The sequence below is a fragment of the Dermacentor andersoni genome, chromosome 2 (genome assembly GCF_023375885.2).
Source record: "Dermacentor andersoni chromosome 2, qqDerAnde1_hic_scaffold, whole genome shotgun sequence".
NCBI lineage: Eukaryota > Metazoa > Arthropoda > Arachnida > Ixodida > Ixodidae > Dermacentor > Dermacentor andersoni.
Window position 1 is genome coordinate 97,860,223 of NC_092815.1, and position 23,849 is coordinate 97,884,071.

General features: G+C 46.2%; 1 protein-coding gene across 6 annotated transcripts in view; it reads left to right on the top strand.

The window, feature by feature from the left end:
- LOC126541591 (calcitonin gene-related peptide type 1 receptor-like) overlaps positions 1–23,849 on the top strand; it is a 375,314-nt gene that overhangs the window by 338,077 nt on the left and 13,388 nt on the right. For all 6 annotated transcript variants that reach the window (XR_011892806.1, XM_072286476.1, XM_072286478.1 and 3 more), the window contains 7 exons: positions 433–524; positions 1,279–1,423; positions 5,321–5,471; positions 8,490–8,550; positions 12,882–12,948; positions 21,499–21,584; positions 22,444–22,579. Coding sequence is in view for 5 of the 6 variants with exons in the window: in XM_072286476.1 (XP_072142577.1) it covers positions 433–524; positions 1,279–1,423; positions 5,321–5,471; positions 8,490–8,550; positions 12,882–12,948; positions 21,499–21,584; positions 22,444–22,579 (738 nt within the window). In the remaining variant the exon portion in view is untranslated. The remainder of the gene's footprint in view (positions 1–432; positions 525–1,278; positions 1,424–5,320; positions 5,472–8,489; positions 8,551–12,881; positions 12,949–21,498; positions 21,585–22,443; positions 22,580–23,849) is intronic.

The following is a 23,849-nucleotide window of genomic DNA, read 5'->3' on the forward strand; positions in this document are numbered from 1 at the left end:
GCGAACGGGAAAATGCTCCATTCTAGAAGCTTGCATCTTTTTTTTTTTATGTGCGTTAGTGTCACTTGATAAACAAATGAGGGGAATGAACTGAAAATTCTGCAATAAATAGAGCTTATGTTCTCTGGTTCAGCAATACCTAAGTAACTCAGATGCGCAAGGTTAAGTGGGCAATAATGAATCCCCAAGAAACTACGCAAATATTTTATTTTACTTTACCTTCAGCTCACAGCACTCCCTGTTAACATTGCTGCGAGGAACGATACTTGCGCCCATTGGCGCCAAACGAGCGACGTGTGCGTTCAGGGCGTCCAGTTGTACCATTCTTGCTTGCACGAACAGCTCAAGCACTGTTTGTGTTCCTACTTGACATCTAACTTACGTTCTTGTGTCTTCTCAATATTTCTCGACCCGGTGTTCAACCGACTGCAGTACCACCGCTCCATGACTATCTTCTCCATCGTGCTCCATTCCCTGTCCGTCGTCGTCCTGGTGCCCGCAATAGCCATCTTCTCCGTCTACAAGTACGTATACATTTTTTTAGCTCTATCGTGCACTATCCCCGTAAAGTAAAAGATAATCTAATCGGCACGCTCCTGTCGCACCCTGGCGACGAAACTTGCGTTGCTCCAATTAAACTTGTGCGGAGGCCAGGATAAGCCTTGTGAAATGACCTATAGGCCGAGATAATGCCGCGATGATTCCATTCCAGTGTCATTCCATTTCACACTTAGACAGTGCCCCGCTCTGCGCTCAGGCTACGTTAACACCTGAATCGGCTTCTCGTGAAGTATGAGCGATAAGAACGGAAGGTAATCGACCGAAATGAATCCTTACATTATCTACCTCCGCCATATTTAAACCTTGTCACAGATTACGTCACCGGGTACTGCAGGCGTCTGCGAGTTACACGCTTGGGCTACTAACTACGAGTGAATGTGTTCACTCTTTACGTACACGCTAGATATAAGGTTAAGGAGTGTCGCCCAATAATGAAATGCGGCTTTTAGCCTTCTTACGATATTTCGTTCTGCTCACCTCGGAAGAAGACCGCACTCTGGTTGACTGACACTACCTGTAAGGTAAGGATGACGATTATCGCATTGACAAGTTGTGCGAGCCATTCAAAAGGCTATTCCGCGTTGTTACTACCACGCTGAATAGGCAGAGAAGTGCCAACTTAGTATTTCGCGCAGCGTTCTAAGCTCAGCTGCACACGGTCGTTTCGAGCTCGTAGCGCGAATTGACCGTGCCTCTTCGTTGCCGCGATGTGTGCAGGCAACTTCAAGTTCACCGCATCTCGCTGCACAAGAACTTTTGCGTCGCCATGGTGCTGTACGACATCAGTGTCATCCTTGTCGACGCTGTTTTCATACTGGACCACGTCAGCGAGGAGAAAAACATACGAGTCAACGAGAACCCGGTAAACAGACAGCTCTCTCTTGCCCTCCGCGTTAGCCTTTTCGATCTCAGCCACTGAATACAAGAAGGATGCGTGCCACCAGGTGGACATACGTGAAGGGACAGTGTGGCACGCGGGCCAGACAAATTAGTGTTCTTTATTCCAGCCGCATCACGCATGCTTGCGTAGCAAATATTTCTACTGATGAGGATATCAGACTGCAGATTCAATGTGCCTCAGGTAATAGTGACTTTAAGTAGTGTGTTCACAGTCACTGTTTTAGTTTTCATCTCACTCTCCGTCTTTGTTCCCTCGCTATCTCACATGGAGTAGAATGTCAGGCCGGTCACTATAGGCTAGCTTATCCAGATATCATTAAGCTTTCTCACTCTCTCTCTATCTCCTTCTTAAATAAATTAAGGCATATTATTGGGTTTCACCTCTCAATGAGGGCTCTTACACGAGTTGTGCAAGGCCCCGTAGTGGCTAGGGGACTCCGGAATGACTTCGACCGCCTGTGATTCTTTAACGTTCACCCACAGCATTGTAAACGAGCATTTTTGGGTTCCCTCTCCATGAAAGTGCGATAGCCACTGAGCCATGACGGGTGGTAACGGACCTTTTGCTTTTGCTGACGGTAGGACATAAAATAATTCAGCTCTCAAAAACAAACTACAACAACAACAACAGCAACAACAATAATAATAATAATAATAATAATAATAATAATAATAATAATAATAATAATAATAATAATAATAATAATTCATGTAAGGAAAAGTTGGAGACGAACCCAGATAGTTTTAAAAGCATAGCATTATATTGCGAGTCGGTGGAAAGATTCCATGTGAAGCCAGAAAACCCCTTTCACATTACAGAACGAGAATGCGTAGTTTAAGCCCATTGTGTTTGTAGCTGATAGCTGTAATCCGGAGTACAGGGAAAAGCGACCCATTATCTGCGATAACAATAGATGTGCCGACGCACAACATTCTACCAGCCCGTCCTCTTCCACCATTTCCCATACGCCATACGTAGAAAAGAGGCGATAAACGTAGGGTCCGAAATGCCTAAGCCTATGCTAAATGTGGGATAGCAAGCAGTATCGGACGTCCTGGCAAACACCCGACCAGTGCGGATTGCAGGTGGCTAAAGGAGTCCCAAAACAAGAGGATGAGCCACTCGTGCATTGATTGCGCTTGCACGCACAGCCGTCCTCCCTCCGCTGCCTAGGACGGCATTAACGCATTGGTTGTGCCGCGCCGGGCAACGGGCAATCAAATTTGACGAAACCTCTCGGAACGGGAACTGCCGAAGATATGCGTTGCATTGTATGGCGGTCACCGGGTGCTGAGGAACGTATATGTTCGGTCCTGTAAACGTGTGCACCTCTCTGCTCGTACTCACCACTCATATACAGGGTGTCCCAGCTAACTTTAGCCAGAGCTTTAAAATATGCGACTGCTACGTAGCTAGACAAAACCAAGGTAGTGTTGTTTGCTGTCGCTTGGGGATACTTAAATTATTATCTTTTTTTTCATTCCGCCTAATTAGATAACTAGCCTTAATTAATTATTCAAGTTCTCAAGTGTTACAATGAGATGCACATGATTTAGTGTCAATTAGAAAATTCTAGAGCGACATGGAAAACTCCCGACACAGCTTTCTGTTGCTCGATACGTGCTACGTAAAAGTTTTTTTCTGAGCGCGCAAGAAGCCTGAAAATACACGCAATATTGCCGCGCGACTGGCCACTCGAGTCACTTTGCGTGTATTTGCGGTCTTCTTTCACCCTCCAAAAAAACATTTTTCTGCAGCACGTATCGAGCAACAGAAAGGTGTAACGGTAGTTTTTCCTGTCGCTCTACAATTTTCGCATCAACACTTTTAATCTAATTATAATATTTGAGAAGTTGATTAATTTATTAAAACTAATTATGGAATGAAGACAAATAATTTGTGTATCTCCAAGCGACGGCAAACAAGCTATGGCTAAAGTTCTCTGGGACACCCTATATAAGTAAATCCACACCAAACACGTGTAACGTAAGCTGTAGCACCTGTCAAAGCTTTAAACTTAAAGCGATTCCTCTCTCTGTGCGGGCAGGGTGAACAACACTTAAAATGATATACACGACGGCAAATTACAATTGCACTTCCAGGTATTTCATTGGTTTTCCCCGTGGGTGGTGGCTCGTAGCAGAAAGAAATCGTTAAGACTTTTGGGGCAACGCTTTGAGTTCGCCGGCGTCACTGATTCGCACGTGGCGCACTCAACTTCTATGAGGTGGGGGAACAATTATAATTCTATAAATCTATACATTCATCTCTGCGTAATACATAATACGTTAGTCCCTCTGCGCATGCGTGTTCTATAATGTGAACTGCCGCAGAGGCACTGCCGGTTACCGCGATGTTGCTACAACATGGCAGCGCTCAGATGACCAAGACCACCTGCTTCGAATCGAATTCGCACCTGATACTTTATCCTCGTCGTAACAACAAGGAATAATCGATGATATAAGACCGAGAGCGCCGAGGACGAAAATATCAGACTGAGGACGAAATATTAGCGAAGTCTTGCCGTCATAATTTTTTTCTTTAATGCGAGAGTTAACGCCTCAGGGCATACAGGCTTATGGGATGCGGGCGAATAAGGATGATTAAATGAATGAAAAAAAGTCCCTCCTGGACTTTATTAGATCCGTCACAATTTAGATAAGCTATTTGTTTTGACGCTGCCAGGCCTAGAGAGACAGCACCATGCTGGGACCGTGGTTTTATTTTCCCCTAGCAGATGACACCACAGCATCAGCTAAAGCTATCACGACAAATTTTGGCTTACATAGCCTGCATTATTCGAGAATGAATTTTCCGGTTCATCGCTTCCTGATTCAAGATACATTTCTCTTTTGTGTGTGTTTTCTTTTTTTCTTTTTCTGCAACAGCAGTTAGGCGGTCGAAACTGTTAGCTCTGTCCCTCCATGTGCCTTTTCTCGTTCCGGCGACAATGACGTCGAAAAAAAAGAAAACTACCCACCACCGAAGCCTGTCAATCAATCCAGTGTGACCAGTCCTCCTCGCAGGAACGAGCCATGTTTTGAGGCCACAACAACAACAATCCTGAACTCGGGGCTACGTGCCGAATTTCACGGGCAACAACAACAAGAAACCATTGCGTTGCTCGTGTTCTCTAGGCCACTGTAACCGCATTGCCGGTAATTCAAACCCCAAGCAGACTTACTTGCTTATAAAGCACAAAAAATTTGAGCCCCATAGTAGTGCCAGTGAGAAGTCAGTGCATGCCTGCTCTACGTAATAGCAAGAAATTAAGACACAACGCCCGTGTATATGCTACAGTTGGTTCATAGGTATCATAGTCCGGTGATGTTACGCACGGATGGTCAAGAAATCGCGTGCAAAGCAGCCAAGATAAGCGCTTGCGCATTTAAAGCTTTGCCAATACTGCCACTGGGCTTCGAACTCCGGAGAGAGACACGCTAACCACTGCGATATCGTGCGAAATTCGCGCTTGGGAACTTGTGAAACGTCTAGCGCCCTCACACAGACCCTGAGGGCGGTGCCCTCTTTGCATGTATCTCGGAGGTAACAAAACAACAGCGCAGCGGCCGAGGTTGTGTGCATCGCGAGGAAGTTCTTTAAAAAAAATGGCGCCGTCAGTAGTGAGAGCCTGCTGCGGTCGCAGTAAAGGAATTGAGAGCCGCTGAAATCGCTAAAGTCTACTGCTACTTTTTTTTTTTTTTTGACTCACAAAACAAATCAAGTTGCTTAATAGACCTTTCGTCACTATTGGTGTGAAGTTATATTACGCGGACAAATCTTCATGCTCCGGCTTAGGCACACATTCGAGGGCAGTTATGCGCGACTTATCCTCCGTATCGGCTTGTTTGCATGCAGAACCTCTGCAAGGTGCTCTACACCCTCTCTCGCTACTTCCGGCTGTGCCAGTACGCGTGGATGTTCTGCGAGGGCTTCTACCTGCACAAGCTGATCGCCTCCGCATTCGCCGAGCAGAAGTCGCTGCTAGTCTTCTACGTCATCGGTTGGGGTAAGAACGGTCGAAGCATCCGTTTTTTTCCCTATTCGTCAATCACTTCTTCCTGTTCGTATTAAACACTTCCTCATGAAACTGAAATTTCAGAGCCTGATACCGTGAGTGTAGCTATTGGATCTGAAAATTTCATAGAAGCAAGTTGACGACCTATGTTTAAGCATAAAACCAGGTTTATCCCGACTTTTCACTCCGTTCGGGCTTTATAAAAGACTTACTCGTACTTTTTGTCCCCGAAATGATTTCTCTCGGAAACTAGGAACGAAGTTTCAAAATCTTTTTTGGTAACAGGTATTTCCCATTGGCCAGCCACCTTCCCTAACGGTATGTCGAACGTGATATCACGAGTGCCTGACACCAGATTTTAGGAACAATTCTACCTTAAGAACTTTGGGAACACGGGCCCTTCTCTCCAAGTGGCAGCACAAAGAGGGAACTCAAGCGTCCAAGTCGTGGTCTTCGTAATGAATATGAATAAGTAGCTCTCTCTATCACAAAGAACACTTCAGAACTGCCACATATTAGTCACCTTGCTGATGATAATTACCAAGGTGCGCCAAGGTGAAAGTGGCATCCAACAAACCTCTTGCTATTCATAGTATTGCCTTTCTCTCATCGTCACCCAGTCGTAGTTCCATGATCGGCGACGCACTTTTAAGCTGCAAAAAAACTGCTCTTGGAGTTGATGACCTGGTATACCTCTCATAGCCCGCCGCCAAAACGCCAATGCATCTTTTTTTAAAGACAATAGGACTTAAGGAGCGCTTGTGATTGAACATTCGTCCACGGGTGCGCCCACAATGGCTCTTCTTCTTCTTCGTTCCTTTTTATATTTCTTTCCCCTTACTCACGTGTAGGATAGCCTACCAGGCCTTGGTTAACCTCCCGGCCTTTCTTTCTTCTCTCTCTCTCTCTCACACACACACACACACATACACACACACACAACCCGCGGGCGATCATGGCCCGGAGGTCGCCGCCTTGTTCACACTCGGACATAGTTTGACACAAAGAGGCAGCTCACCGCTTGAAGATTCAGAAAAGGTGCGTTGTAGCAGGCTAGTAACCTTGATTATCACTTACAACGCCAGCGAATACCATGTTGATTCGTTTTCGCAGTAAGCAGTGATGCAGATGTGCCAACTCGCCCAGCTAGCTAGCATACTTTAGTAACCTTGACGCCAACACTCCTGTGTTCAGGCTTTGAATTCGTTTATATAGCGCAGAGTAGCTCATACCTCGGCGCTTCTCAGAGTGTTGACTCTGTAATACCCACACCTAGTTCCACATCAAGGAAAATTAGGGCAACTCGTTCGCCTTGATTTCTGGTCACGGAGATTACATTTGCGCAAAAAAAAAGACAATGAAATGTTATTTTAGTTATAACGTAATTCTTATAGTAATCAATTATTCAGCGATTGGTTTGATCAGCTGTCAATAACTTAAAGCTCGCTCTAAAGTATCAAAAACGCTATTGTTATAGACTATGCGTTAAATTTCCCGTGCTTAAATCAGAATTGTGAGGTATCGGAATGGTGTAGCATATATGATACGTTAAGCCTTAGATAGCTAACCTTGAAGTAACTAAGTGAATTATCAGAAAACAAAGTACTTTATTCCGTTAAAGCCAATGAATGTTAAGGAATTTGCGTTTGTTGCCCGCGACAGCAATGTGCTGTTAGTCCATTTGCATAAATGGCATACTTTTTATTCTTTTGTGGCCAAGAAACAAAGCAGCAAAGCGGTTAACAAGCAACGAAGCAGTTAACTGCACAACGAATTATCTTCTCGAACATATTGAAAGCTCCGCGATTGCTCAGTGACGCTGACATCGAAGTTATTCGGAAGAACATAATTTTTTACAGGCAAGTTTGTTTTCCTGTGCGAACAATACTGCTCAAACCATATGACAGGGCACGATGAAGTCGTATGACTGGAATGGTATAAACGTTTAACGCTGTTACAATTCTGTTACCTCGTCTCGACTTTTCCTGCTGTTGTTATTGAGCCAGCTGTATTTCGCCCGTTTTATCTTTCGTTTATTCAGAATTTCAAAAAAGAGAGAAGGCATTCCAAAAGAAAGGGCAGCAGAACGAGGTTGTTACTGAAAGTTACAGCTCCTCTGCAGCTTATCTGCAGCTCCTCACGCCCGCCAGTGCGAAACTCCTCGCCTGCATGATGCCTTCTTCCGAATATTCAGCAGACTAAGCCCACTACGCCAACACTATCACATCGGTACCGCTAAAAATACTGCATGCTAATAAGCTATCCTCGTTCCTTTGTTGCCCACTCAGAGAAATCAAAATTCTTGGACACTGGCCTCAGCGCTAGCGGCTACAAAGGCGATGCTGGGTTACTTATAAAGGATTGGAGCTTTTGCGGCCAAAGGGGGACTGTGCGACGCTGTGTCATGTTGTACCTCTCTACTGCACAATTATGTCGCAACTTTCGTGCCCTTTTTGTCAGTACAGGATATATAGCCAACCGGAGATATCCTATAGTGTTAACCACCTTGTTCTTTCTTTACTTTTATCTCTCTCTCTCTCTCTCTCTCTCTCTCTCTCTCTCTTAGTCTTGTCTCTTTGGAATTTCATCTTTGAAGCACTTGCGAGAACTCGTACAGTGCCATATGTATAAAACTGACCAGAATTCGAGCGCCACTAATGACTTTCCCGACTTGGAACGCAGTGCGTTCCTAAGACGCAAAAAATTAAAACGGCAACACACCGACGGGATCCAAATATTTCGCCACACCTGACTGGAAAACGTCCAGTCCTGGCAAGACGGCGATTTTGCCCGCTCCTTCGAGGAGTGCGTCTTGATAGGCGGCCGCCTTGTCCTGTCTATTTTCGTCAACCGCGGCCACAACGCGAAAACAACCTTCTTGCGCTGCGGCAGCGCGTGCGTACACTCTTGCCCGTGTTGTTGTTGTCCTGCTGCTTGATTTCTTTTTTTATACTTTGTGTCACCGAAGACAGACAGCCCGCACGTAATTGCACGTCTTTTTACATCCAGGTTGTCCCGCTATTTTCGTCAGCATCAGCGCCGTCCTGCGAGCAGTGCGGATTGGACACCCGTAAGTTGATGCAATCAGAAATTTGAGGCTTTGCATTTGTATTGCTTCTTCTTTTACTTCTTTGTTTAGTCCAGATTGCCGAGTCTATATTCGCTGGCCTTGTTTTCCTTCTAGTTAGGGCTCGGTGTTCTTCACTATGCTTGATTGCGTCTCTGCGGCTACTCGACGGGACGTTAAGTCTGACTAATAGAACGTTATCGCAGTTGTCACCGCTTTACTCTCGTTTGTTTGTTTGTGACACGTGTACCACGTGACATTTGCTTGTTTTTGTTTTTTTGGTTGGTTGGTTGCTTGTTAACGCTCTTTTTGCTCCTTGAATGGTAGCACGAACTTTATAATATGTCATTGTGTTAACAAAATGTATAAACAAATGTATCGAATCTCTTGTAAATTCAAGCCATCTCGGCAACCAACCATAACAGCCTGAACAATAGCGCGTATTGTCCTCACGGAAATGGAAGTGGCGCATTCGGAACTAATTACTTTCACAAAACAAATCTAAAAAGCTACGGCTTATCTAAAGGTTACCGAGTTCAAATACATTACACTAACAAAAGGGCAGCTTTTATCTTGATAATTTAAAAGTCCTTCTTTTATATGTAGCAGCTTTATAAATATCTCGAGAAAATTGTTTTGATTCGGTTCAAAGTTAAGTCCAAGATTATTATTAGGCCAGCAGGAATCACGAAACAGTCATCTGTTGTATTTTGCAGCATAGATCATTATTGCGGTAGTCAGAAATTTTGTGAAAATGTTTGAGTTCGAGATAAAATAAGTTTCACTAAATTTCCAAAGCATAACCGCTAATAAATGCACTCTTCGTCTGTTCCCATTAGGAAAGCAAAATAAACGTCGCATATTCTTCCGGGCTTTCCCTCCAAATTATACGCCTTTCAATTGTTATTGAACAATATGATTGAAAAGAGAACAGACACTCCCTGAAAGGATCTATTTGACACGTCGTCTTGTGTTTAATCAAGGCACACCATGGACTTAGGAGCTTCGTACCATCAGCTCGCTGGTCCTATTTTAATCAAGTCAGAATCAATTGAGAACATCTAAGAAATGATACCAGGCAAACTTTCGTCAATATTTCTTTCTTTTTTTGAATGTGTTGCTTGTGAGGCAAATGAACCGGCGAGGCAAAGAAGATGTCTAAATAATTGTTCTGTGTTCGTTTTCATACCCCAACAGGGAGGACTCTAGGTAAGTGCACAGGCGAAGCGAAGTAGTTCCCGGGCTTCCTTGACTAGATAAACATCCCTGACCTGCCTGAAGCTATGTTTCCATGCATCTTGTCGGGGTTGCATGTTCTACGCGCAAGGCTAGGACCTAGTGAAACGCCCTAAAGCATTAAATGTAGATGTGCATCCTCTCTTTATGCCTGACTTAAAGGTTCTTGGTTTTGGATTGGTTCGTTTGTTGTGTTTGAAAGTGTATGGCGGGTGGTGTAAGCAAGTCTTTTACTGTAATGCGCATAGGTTTTCTTTTAACTCTCGCAAAAAAAAAAGAATCTCTAATTTATATTGGCTGAAGCTTACGAAATGCGAAGAAACGTATTCGTTGTTTCAAGGGTATTTTAACGTCCAAAGCAGGCGGATCGTTGCCTGAATTTCTCGCTTACGGAACACTTAGGGGTAGTAAACCAAGCAGCATTATGTTGCATGAAAAGTAGCGCAAAGAAGGCGTCTTTAATAAACAAGCCGAAAAAAAGGCCATGAGCCATTCCACTCTGTGAAGGTGGATGAGCAGCGAAGCTGTGTTGCACAAGACTAAGAGATGACACAGAACGTTTAACAAAGATGCAAACACATTTATTGTCTTGATCGGTGGTCATCGTGACGAAAGGTACTCACGCACATTTATTTTTATGCACCCATGCACCCACATTATGCACCCACATTCGTTATATACATTCGTGTTTTCATTTCGCGATATATTGAGGCAAAGAACTTTAAGCTCAACAGCACTAACATTTGGGATAGTTGGGTACGCATAGCAGATCACTGTCAAGCGAGCAAAACCAAGGACAAAGGGAGGATTAGACAACACAGGCGCTTGTGTTGTCTACTCCTCCCTTTGTCCTTGGTTGTGCGCACTTGCCTGTGATCTGTTAAAAGAATTTGAGACCGAAATCACCGCATCGACTGGCAGTGGGCCAGTGGCGTAATCGCCTTCGCATAGGGAGGCGCAGTATGGGAACGCTGGCATGATGAACGGCAACGGAGCCAGCTGTGGACACAGACGACGATGAACGCGCGAGCAGTGGCACGAGCTTTTGCTGATGATGATGTTTTTTGCTCAGATTTAGTTGATGGGCACGAAAAATGAGCGGAACGCTAGCCATAAATAGCTTTGCTGTAATACGTTTTGCCTTCGTTGTCATGTAGAAGAAAGGCGTGAGTGTCTAGTCGTCTGTAATTGCGTAACCTTGGCAGTAGATTCGAGCTATTCTCTGAAGCATTGTAAAAAGAGAACAGAGAAGAGATAGACGTCAATGGAATACGCAATGGCCGTCCAAGTACGTGACGCGTCGGGCGCTCGTGATGCGCGTGTCAAGTTACCAACGGTGTCACAAGATCTAACTGAAGAAAATTATGGGGTTTTACGTGCCAAAAGCACTTTCTGATTATGAGGCACGCCGTAGCGGAGGACTCCGGAAATTTTGACCGCCTGGGGTTCTTTAACGTGCTTCTAAATCTAAGTACACGGGTGTTTTCGCATTTCGCCCCCCATCGAAATGCGGCATCCCTAGCCGGGATTAGATCCCGCGACCTCGTGCTCAACAGCCCAACACCATAGCCACTGAGCAACCACGGCGGGTGAGATCTAACTGAATAAACGGTCATTGAGTCTCTTTCGCTGCATGACATCAGCATGAAGATAGTAGGCCGGGCAGAGATGCGATGAAGGAATAGAATCGATTCCCAGTTACGTGTCGACGAATTAAACATGGCGCTTCATTTGTAAAGTAGAAGACTATGTCGCTCTAGGAACTACGTTGTGCGTCCTTGCGCTACAGCTCGAGAAGGTGCTTTGGCACTACGCTTACGTAGCCGTTACAAAGGGCAAAAAACGATTTTGTACGAAATAGCATCGCCTGTTTCTTGAAATAGTGCTTTCAGCCATCTGGACTGCCTGATACTAAATGTAGTAACATTGTAGATAGTTAGGTCGGATTAAGCTGTAATTAAGTATTGGTCTATTCTTATTACACTGCTTTTTATGAATGTCTAAAAGAGTGTTTGTTTCACTCATGTTCGTGCCTACAGTACATCGTAATAATGCCCTTGTTTTATCGCTTCTCGATAGCTACCTGATAGCACAGAATGTAAAAGTGACAAAGAAACAGGATAAGTCTTTCACCCAAGGCTAACAGCACATTGATAATATAATGCAGTAATGCTATCACACTGCCGCTGAATGTTCACTGATTGCTGTACTGGTGAACATGGTCAGTACAGCTGGAACGGAATAGTTACGTTAACATAGAAAGCACACACACACAAAGGTTCCACCCCGAAGTTCTGTCACAGACACGTAATCAGATCGAACGACGCGATGTACTTTACCCTGCATGGAAAAACGATCGTTGCATGCGGACATACGTGTTTCGTGCCGCTATATATCGCTGAAGCTTAAAGGGACTCTAAAGAGGAACATATTTCTCACTTTATTAGCAAAGTGATCACCGTTCAGAAAGCTTCGTAAGCCTGAAAAACGCAGGAAAGAGGGACTGGTGGTGACGACGCCTTGATATTACTGCACTAACTAGCTGTGATGTCACAAACTATGACGACATCTGCTCGGAATTAGTTAACTTTCTGCCGGTAAAGATGGAACCACATTGTGTTCTAAAAGAGCTAGACATAACACTCAGCAAGCTTCAACATTTACTGATGAGCCAAAATGACCCAAATTTAAGAAAAGAACTTTTATATTCACCACATCACACTGACATTTCGGTACCGCATTCTTTGTAGGAGATTAAAAGAATGAAAGCTTGTCCCTAATTGGTTTTCTTTTAATAATGAATCAATTACCGCGAAATTAACGAAAATAAGGTTTTAAAAGCCAACCTTATCAGTCTAAACTGACTGGTGGTCTTTCTCTTTGGTGTCTCCTTTAAGGCGGCGTTTACGTTTGCACGATTTTTCGTCTTGGCATGTCTCTCTACACGTGGTCACTCTGCACTTTGTTTGGCGCTTAAGCGGCTCTCTTACCAACGCGCACCAGTGCTTCATATATAGTCTGCATGCGCACGAGAAGCCGATCGGTCGTTTTCGAAACCGCTCACAGTTCACTTGACCAATACTGTTTTGTCAACGCAGTTGCTGGATGGATAACGTCGAAGGATACAACTGGATTACACTGGCTCCAGGTCTCTTCTGCCTATTTGTAAGTCTTGCCTTCCTGTCGAGGCCTGTACGCTAAAAGAAGGTTCCAACTTTCACATTTTTCAGCCCTATAGCAGCGGACCGGATGAATGGATTGAATATGGCGGGCGACATTTTTTTGCACGATGAATATACGTAGTTGTGTAGCGCTACTTCTATACTGTTACGTGACGCTATAGTGCCTCTCTGAAAGTATCAGCTTATTTGTGCCCTGGTTTTGTCAGCGCGCTTGTTTTGTCTAGCACTTTGAGCCTGATACACAGACTGCGATTAGGCGTCGCCTTCACGCGCAAATATTTGCACATTATTGGACGGACAGACTCCCCGGACTGTTCAGTGTGTGGCGCTCTAGAGACTATAGAACATGTGCTCGTGGTGTGCCCTGAGCATGCGCGCGAAAGACTGACAATGGCAGATACCTTGAGACATTTACGCAATGGACCACTGTCGGAGGACCTCTTGCTGGGCGCATGGCCACAGAGTTGGCAGATGACAGAGACAATGCGTGCACATTCACGTTTCCTAGGTGACACGGGCCTGGATTCACGCCTGTGATACCAGTTGTGTAATATGTCCTTCACCTCCTTGCTCCCATTATCATCCCCCATAGTGACCCTTTTTCTTCCCCTCTTCCCCTTCCCTTACGTAGAGTAGCAGGCCAGATGCTCCATTATCCGGCCGACCTCTCTACATTTTCCAATCATTAAAATACTTCCTCTTGAGACCAAATCTATAGCATCTGAAATCAGCGACAGCGCACTTGTTTCGTTTCGCAGCTAGCACTTTGAGACGCTTCCGAATGGGGCGCCTGTGCTTGCATACGTGTGTGACACTGCATGGACATTCGCAACAGGCCCATTTTACTCAGTCTTTTCTTGGTGGCAGCTAGCGCTTTTAGACGCTGTGGGACATATTGCCCTGCCTTTGGAATCGGCTCAGGTCATAATGAAATAGGCTCTAACATTTCTTCTGTGGAGTAAAATCAACCAGTCATCATGTCGTTGACTTGCTGTTGGCGTCAAACAAGCACAAACAATTGCTCGCCTCATGCAAACATGTTGGTCCCGTGTGGTAATTCACTGCTTAATCCCAAATGATGCTAGCTTTGCATAACATCGATTTTCACAGCTCCTGGGATCTGCGCAATTTCTTTATCATAAGTCTTCGAGACACTACGCTCAGTGTTTCGGTGTTTGCGCACCCCATCCAATGCAACGTGGCACCGCAGTACCTAGTCCCACTAAATTTCAAATTAAGACGGCAACAAAATGCTGCACTCTTGAGATCCTGAAGTTTCATTTGAATAAGCTTGAGATGGCTTTGTAGAACAAGCACGTCTTTCAGGCCGGCATCCCGCTCCCGGGTTCATATTAAAGGGGCCCTGAATCACTTTTTATTGAAGAGTATAAATGCATTTGAAGTTAAAATAGGCTATTTTAGACATACTTTGCCGCAAAAACTACGTCAATGCGTTCATCAGAGGCGCGGTTATTGGCAGTCAAACACGGCCTTCGCATTTCTTCCATTCCTTCAATGCCTTGCCCTACGAAGGCTGCAGTGGAGCTGGGCGTGCCCACAATCCTCGGCCTTCTAAATATCACCGCGGCGCGCAGTTGAAATTTGATTTTGGATGATAACGTACCCTACTTTGAATTTTCGCACCTACGACGCGCCCAACGTAAGCCAAACGCGGTTGTCCTCAGCGAGCCTCAGTGCGCTTAGCCAGCGGACTCGTCGCGGCACCCCACGGCGGCCGCGGTATCTACGCTGCGTAGCAGAGCGCAGCCGCACGCAACTGTAGTGGGTACGGGTATGGTGTAGTAAGGGCAACGTTGCAATGGATTTCTGCACGACAGGGCTTGAGTGCGCGCTCGCGCTCGTATGCTACAGTCTGTCCTTGCTGCGTGGTGCGGAGACCGGCTTTGTCCTTCACCAGCCTGACTGACGGATAGTGGCCACATCCGAATTGCGCATTTTTTGAAGCGCTATCAATTAGTCTGTCAAGGCGTTTAACCAGCAGCGGCCAGGAGTGAGCGCGGGCTGGTAAGCGTGCGTGTGGTCTGACCTAAAGTTCCGCCTGGTTCCAAGCTGGTTGAGCGTTCAAAACTAGTCGATATTAGCGAGGCCCACCGGCTACGACACTGATAAGTAGGGCGGCCAATGTTTAATTCCTACGCGGGCGGCCGCAGCCAGGCGTGAGCAGCCGACAGATGGCTTCTTCCGGAAGTACGTAATTATTATCGAAATTCGAAAGCACGTTCTCGCTTGCTTCAGGCTGTTTATTTTACTTAGTCAAAAATTGTAGGACGCTTAAGCTTCGCCTCCAAGAGTGGAACGCGACAGCGTTCCCATCGACCCGCCAAGGGGCGCAAGACAATGCGCTACGGCGCAGCGATCACTTACGAGGCGCCCCGCATCGGACTTTGCACCCACCAATCACGCGGTGAGCGCCGAGCAACGCAGCGTTCGGCGCGGCAACGAAACGTGCGCCTGAGCAAGCGGAACGAACCAAAGAACACGGTGTCTCGGAGGGAGAAACGATCTACGCGAGCCAAATATCGTGATCGGCACGGACAGCCGGGCAGCGACGCGCCATGAAGGCGGACCTGATGGACGCAGGACGCCTCGATGGGATCTTCCTCTATCTCGCTTGGGGGCACCACGCAAACGCATGACTCCTCGCCAGCAGCACGGCACACATCGCAGGGGACGCTTTCACGCCAGACGCGCTACGGCGCAGCGATCACGTCAGAGGCGTCCCACATCGGACGCTGCACCTAAGAATCGCGCTGTGAGCGGAAAGAGGAGCCGCGTCGCCTAAACACGAGGGTTCGAGGGACGCACGCTGGAAGTTGGAAGGGGAGAGAGCGAGAAAACTTATTAAACGCAAGGGTATTGGGGCATTCTCGCACCGGTCCCCGCACGGCCCCAATGCGCGCAATTACTTCTGTAATTTACATGCTCATAATTACCGATATACACCGCAGTATAACTTTCTACGGCACGTTTCTAAGGCAACACCGCATTCACTAGAAGCACTTTTGTCCCGCTTTGAACCATCGAACTCATGGCTGAGTGGTAGCGTCTCCGACTCACAGTCCGGACACCCTGGTTCGATTCCCACCCAGCCCATCTTGCAAGTTGTTTTTATTTAAGAATTGCCTTCCGGGATGTTTCGCTCACGGCCAACACCGCCGACACCGGCTTTTCTGCGACACGAGGTCCTTAACGCTGTCGCGTTAATAAACGTGCACACTAACAATAGGAAGAAGCGCACTGGTCCAAACACCCTTCTGTATTGACGTCAGCTATTGTCCAATAGCAGCCGCGTATGGGAATTCGCTTTATTACAAAATAAAGCGTCCAGAAGTGAATGAGGGGTATATATATATATGTGTGTGTGTGTGTATGTATGTAAACGCTCTCTTGAACTATATACACTCTCCAGGAGAGTGTATATATATATATATATATATATATATATATATATATATATATATATATATATATATATATATATTTATATTTAACCCAAGCAACGACATTTTTACCCATGAAGTGGCAAACGGGTTAATTTACTTCTCATGTTTCCAGCACAGAGCCTCCACGTACACGATAAGCGCCCGACGTATTCGCACATTGCCAAAGCTCGCTGGTTTTATACGTATTGCTCGTTAGAGTGACGGCTGTACTGTCAGCAATGCGCGTTGTGAACAGACGCAGCGAGTCCACCACGAAAGTATGCCGCAAATACGTTACCTGTGGTGGTCGCTAGAGAGACACAGGCACCAAAACGTTTATCTGTTTTCCTGGAAGCATTGTGTATTTGATTATTAACCGCGTGCCACAACCCCGAATTCCCGACCGTGCAATAATGAAATCTTCATGGACGTTTCGCATTTTTTTCAAAATTGTTAACCTTCTGCTACACGCAGGAGCATGATATAACAGAAGAGGGGCCGAAATGCTGGCAAACTCTGAGAACTATTCACGAACACGCACGCATCGTAGCTCACAAAACAACCATAAAGGCGCTCTTCGGTGCCTGCATTACTTACAACACATCAGCAGCAAAGGCCTTGTGACTTCCGAATACCGGAGCTATTCGACAGTAAGAGTTTAAAATTAAAATAAAAAGAAGAAGTTCGGCTTGTGCTTCAGGATTTCAAACGAGCTATGTCCACTTTTTGACCAACACCGTAACTAACACTCCACCTGCCGGCGCTGGCTTACGACGTCATACTGGGCGCTTGTTTCCACGACGCAGAGAAGTTATACTCTGTTTGCGAATCAGACAGTGCGGTTCGAGCTTCGCGTTGACTTCTCAGTCATCCTAGGCAAAACGAAAGCAAAAATGAGAATATGACGTTCTTAAGACAGAATTTCTCTACTATCTTCGGAATTTCGTGCATGTGATACGCGCGGAAATGCGTTACTATACGCGACGCCAAAGGTAAACTATACAGGCGCAATGTCGTCGTTGCGCGAAATCGGGCCCAGCCTGCCTGCCTGCCTGGCTGCCAGGTGACAAGGCGATGCCTCTTGGTTCTTGCCGGGTGTGTCGAGCACGTATGCGCAATATGTATTCACCGACTGGAACACTGCGTCGGCGCGCGGGGGGCGGTGCAATACCGGACATGTGGGCGGCAGTAAATTATAGCCGCGTCCCTATCATGCACAAAAGTGAGCGCTCCTAGGAGCCTCCCTTTCTGTTTCTCTCTTTTTTTTTTTTTTTTTCGGGTGCCTGCGGTGCAAGAGCCGACCGCATATTGAAGTGAACGCCAAGGTGCGGCGATACTGCCCTGTTCTGCTCTGTGAAAAAGAAAAAAAGAACTGACAGATCGCATACCACCGAGCTCGCCGAGAAGAAGGCAAGGCGGTCAATAAATCTTTTGTTCTCAGAATAGCACCTCCCTGCTGTCGGCACACGCAGACCCGGGATCCCTTTTGTGTGCGGAAGTGATGCGTTCCTCTCTGGTTTGCACGGGCAACATTAAGTGCGACTGAATTGCGGCAGCAAAATTGGCGGCGAGGAGTTACGGAGTCGCCATCTAGCGGAAGCGCCTCGCTGGCGTAGTATGAGGGATCGCGCGGCGCGCTCCTCATAGGTTTTGCTGTCATCGCTCACTGAAAACACCACGCGCGAGCTCTCCCGGACATTTCTGTAAGTACTTTCGAAATGAGAGAAGTTTTTTACTGTCTAAATAATAATCTTGGGCAAACTGAAAGCACACAATCGTTTACAGACGCTATCTCTTTACCGAATACGTACAGTGAACGCCACTGCGCGCGGTCGCCGCGATGGAGTCTCCCGAACCGGCTTCTTGCGTGAAAGATAGGTAAACGCTGAGAGCAAGCTGTGTGAAATATGTTCTTATAGTGTTTGTATAACTAAATGGAGCGTAATAGAACGAAGCCTCAATGCAGCGATCGCGTAGCTTCGCAGCGACCGACTGCGCGTCTGCATGCTTGTCCGCGCACTGTTTCGCTTTCTGAAAACACCACGCGCGACTGAAAACACCACGCGCGAGCTCTCCCGGACATTTCTGTAAGTACTTTCGAAATGAGAGAAGTTTTTTACTGTCTAAATAATAATCTTGGGCAAACTGAAAGCACGCAATCGTTTACAGACGCTAACTCTTTACCGAATACCTACAGTGAACGCCACTGCGCGTGGTCGCCGCGATGGTGTCTCCCGAACCGGCTTCTTGCGTGAAAGATAGGTAAACGCTGAGAGCAAGCTGTGTGAAATATGTTCTTATAGTGTTTGTATAACTAAATGGAGCGTAATAGAACGAAGCCTCAATGCAGCGATCGCGTAGCTTCGCAGCGACCGACTGCGCGTCTGCATGCTTGTCCGCGCACTGTTTCGCTTTCTGAAAACACCACGCGCGACTGAAAACACCACGCGCGAGCTCTCCCGGACATTTCTGTAAGTACTTTCGAAATGAGAGAAGTTTTTTACTGTCTAAATAATAATCTTGGGCAAACTGAAAGCACGCAATCGTTTACAGACGCTAACTCTTTACCGAATACCTACAGTGAACGCCACTGCGCGTGGTCGCCGCGATGGTGTCTCCCGAACCGGCTTCTTGCGTGAAAGATAGGTAAACGCTGAGAGCAAGCTGTGTGAAATATGTTCTTATAGTGTTTGTATAACTAAATGGAGCGTAATAGAACGAAGCCTCAATGCAGCGATCGCGTAGCTTCGCAGCGACCGACTGCGCGTCTGCATGCTTGTCCGCGCACTGTTTCGCTTTCTCCGCGCGCGCGTTTTCGCACCGTGCCATGAGCTTCAGGCCGCAGAATATGAGCATTTGACAGTATGCAAGCAACCATTGTTGCGTGGGTGCTATCAGAGCTGTTCAAAAATAACTTCACTGTAGAGACTTCGACGCCTACGGGGACTGTGATGTGCCGTCGCGACGATTCACTCTTTTTTTTCTTCTAAATTCTTTGACCTTTCAATATTATTTCTCGATTTGCGTCGCACTGTATGTTATCGGTGTTCTCAGCATGCCATTTCCCGCTGCTTCTTTTCTTGTAATCCAGTGCATTAATTCATAACACAAACATGACCATATGCCATGCTTTTTTTTAAATGTGCTTCTTACCGTTGCCTTTCCACTCCACTGAACTTGCCAGTATCTATAGCATCGACAAGTTCATAGACCAAACAGTCATGACATTAGTCGGGCAGCGGACTCGGGCGAGCGTCTCAGTGCGCGTTTTCAGAACATCGCAGACCGGGCGCCGTAGCAGAAATCTTCCTCGCGTCTGTGCTTGCTGCATACCCGAGTTGTAGCCGATGACTGTTTGCCAGTTTTATGTTTCACGAGCCAAGCTTCACGCAGCTTCTTGTCCTGCTGCTACGTGTGAATAAGGCTGACACCGCCCTCCGTTACGTGCGTTCGGCCCTGCGGCACCGAGCAGTAGCCTACCATGTTGCGCGCCTTCAAAGGCAGCCACTACCTATTGTAGTGCTTTCAAGCGTTGTAAAGGTGACACTCGAAGCGGGAAAATTTCGCCACTAAATGAGGACCGCAGCGTACGAGGGAATTTAAACTCGTTTTCAGCTCGCTTCGGCGCTCCCGAAGCAGTCGACGCGGCCACTCTGTCCACGTGATCCCTCCTAGCACGTCACGCCGACGGTGGCGCCAGCTTTTCCAGTGGTGGAGCTCGAGGCCAATATCACGGATCGCACTTTCGCTTCCAACCGACATGAAATGCTGACAAACACTGTGTTTCGCGACATGATGTTGCGACCTGTCGGCCAAGGACAGATGGGGTACTTATGGTAGGTGGGTCTTTACCTATGGTTAAATTTTGATGCTTTTAATCTTGTATGCTGAACAGCTCCGCAGTGGCTACTGTAATGGTGACTGCACAGTTCCATATTGCGAGCTGCATTGCCCGCAGCAGAGCAGGTCTTCCCGCATTCCATGATTTCCAGAAAACATAAGCGTACGTGAACTGCAGCGTCATCACAACTACTCCGTCTTGTCGGTCTTGCATTGCGAGCCTCGGTTTTCATTCCCACAAGAATTAAGTCAGCAATTTTGATAACATTTCTCGATAACATCTAGAAATTGCAAGCTAGCAGAGACACTGGAATTCCAAGTTCAATTACGGTTCACGTTAGTCCCGGACTTTGGAACGTATTCAGATTGGGACTATGAGGCCGTACGGCAGCGTGCTATGGTCCCGGAACGTATGTTATGGGCTGTATGGCGCCCATACTGTGGAGACCAAGTAATAGTTACGGACTATGCCCGGTGTTTCACGGAGCTAGAAGCTAACTTTGACAATAAAATGGTACACCGTTGACGAACTAGACCAACGGTATACTGTTCGAAGTCGTCGTGAGTCAATTTAGACGTTTTCTTGTTTGTTTCTTTATTCGTTTGTTTTTGAAGTGAAACTAATTAGGCTATTACGTTCAGCTTAAGTATACGAAATTATAAATTTTCGTTTTGGAGCATAAGTCGCAGTCGAAAAGAGGTAGAGTGTGCTCAGAAACAATAAACGAAGTTGTTTCTTCGAGGTAATTTTTCACGGGGTTATCTTTTTCGGGGCTTTTAAGAAAGATTGGCAATTATGAAAAGAACTACTTCACTGCATTCTTGTATGGCGACATCGCCGACAACTATAGCTACTAACAGTATACCATTGGTTGTAGTCTTCTAAGGTGCACCATTCTATTTTTTAAAGTTTTCTTCAAGTAAGATTGGACACCCTGTCGAACATAGTCGGTGACTTAAGGGCTGTGTGGTGACTATGTTATGGACTATGTTACACACTATAGTACGAACCACGAAACTATGACACATATATTTTATGTGTTTCCACTTATTTAAACAGCAATAAACGCTTCTTGTCTTCTCGTGTGATGGAAGAAATGCATTCAGAAAGCCTTCCCATCAACATTGGTTGGCGGTCCTAACTACGTAATCTCTCGTCCTTTAACACTCTCTCTTAATTTTTTGTCCAAGCAATGGCGCACAGTTAGAGGTCCTTACTCTCGTGCTGTTTTCTTCCTTGACCTTTTCAGGCAAACTTCGTCTTTCTGTGCAACATCATCCGCGTCCTTGTCACCAAGCTTAGGAGCACCCACGCAAATGAGCCTAGCCAGTTTCGGTAAGCTATTCACAGATTTTCTTTTTTATCTCAGAACAAAGGATTCGTATATTCGTAGATCCAAAGGGATTAAAGTGTATGTCTTGAAATAAAGAAAGGCGGGCAAAAATAATTAATGAACTAGCAAACACGTACCCGGCGTAAACTTCTAAACAAATTTGTTCTGTAAAGCATGGATTATTCCGCTTTGACTTTGTTGACGGCTTTCATTGTGTATCCTGGAGAATATCGTTCCCAGCTTTGTAGCAAGCGCTTCGTTCTTATTTGATGAGGGCGTCCGGTTCTTAACTAGCAAATACAGCCCACCGCCCAACCCCCTTAGAGCGTGACATTTACAAACATGCCCCATACCTATCACGCTTACAGTTAGGCGCTTATGTCTTTCTTTATGATTCTTTATTGACAGAAATCACCAGCGCCGGACTCTAAGCGAGTGCTCAGGAAACACTTTCATCTATTTCTTTCTCAAAAAACTCTCTGAGACGGGCTCGGAAATTCATTTATGATGCTGCGGCTGCCACCTGTGTTCCAATCCTTCGTTTCGGCAAACGAATGTCCCCTTCATGGCAAAGTCATAGGGGTTGCCCAAATGAACCGACAGTCATCTGTGCTACCACTTACGCATTTACTCCTATCTCCTACGTTTCTAAATGAGCGTTTCCCACGATCACGTGCAATTTGTCTTGTTTTCACGTGCGCAGGCGTGCTTGTCAACCAGTCCCATCGACTTCCTCTCTCTCTCTCTCTGTCCTCCCCCCCACCCCCCCGTCTACCTCCAATGTTCCAATGCTTCTTTTTTTTTTTTCGGTGTATTGGCTTAGGGTGTACGACTATGCAATGCTATTTTGTTAATTCCCAGGAAAGCCGTACGTGCTGTGCTGGTGCTGTTCCCCTTATTCGGCATGCACTTTCTGATGACGGTATACCGGAGTCCAGCCAACTGTGGAGCCTGGGAGATCTATCAGTACATCAGCAAAGCATCCGACGGTTTGCAGGTAGGACACGTTCGCGTTTAAAATGCATGCAGGCTTTGTCACAGTCGCGCTCAAATGCCGGAAGGAGCGCACGAACGCTTCCTGTCACGCTAGAGTATGACCGGGACAGCGGTTTCATTACTGATCACAATTCTTTCTTATTGATGCGAAAATAAAAAAAAGGAAGTGTGGTCATTCTTTAATGGCGACTGCTACTCCTTTTCGCATAGTTGTAACAAGGATATTAAAAAAAATGTATTGTAAGATAAGGAATAGCGTTCCAGTGGGCCGAAAATACACAGCACACAATCTAATACGCACACGAACATGCAGAGATAAAAGGCGAGGACAAGTTGCACCACGCTGAGTTCGTACACATACGCGTATACATGGGCTCAGACAAATATACGAGGCTACGATGCAGACTGGGATGAGCAAGTGAACAGATAAAGAAGACACACTGATGAAATAATACGCGCACAGGGAGATACACGACTATCAAAATCGAGCTTCAGCATGGCATAAGAAGAAATTAGGTTATGACACACATTATATACAAGCGCACAAAAATACCAGTAATGAAACGAACTTGTAGTTACATTGTTGTTACTGTTTAGTGCGGCGTCTAGCACTCTTTAAGGATGCATGTGTTCGAAGAAATGTTCGAGTGCGATCTATGCTTTACGCTGCGTTGTTTTTGAGTGGCCAAGGGCCCAGCCATTTTGCCGGTGAGAACGGTCGGGATAATCTATATTGAGTGTAGTTCTTGTCCTAGCTGCCGTCTGTGAGTAGCGTGAAAGAGCCCATTGAAAGAAGTAAGTTAGGAAAATGCTGATTAGAAATTTTGAAGTGTTGCCGGCGTGCTTCCATGCTGCGAATTACGGTGAAATGTAGGTTCCCGCACTTCTGCAATAGTGAGGTGACTGGCTCTAGCTTGCGGGACTACTAGACACACTCGTAAACTCCGAGCCTGTAACAGCTGTAGTCGGTCAAGGGATGTTGCAGATACTTTGTACAATACAGGGGAGGAGCAAGCAATTATCTGGCGGAAGACTGCTGAGTGAACGGAGAGCAGGGGTGCAGTTGTTCCACCCGATTTGGTGCCTGAGATTCTGCGGAAAACATTTATGATTCAATTAATGTGGTCCTCCAGTGTGGCCCATTGAAGGTGGCGGTCTAATGCCACGCCGGGAAAACAATGTTTCCGCACTGACTCGATCCGATAACCATCGGCTGGACGGACGAATTTTCTAACTTTATTTTACTCGTTGTTGGCCGGACCGCCGGTTTT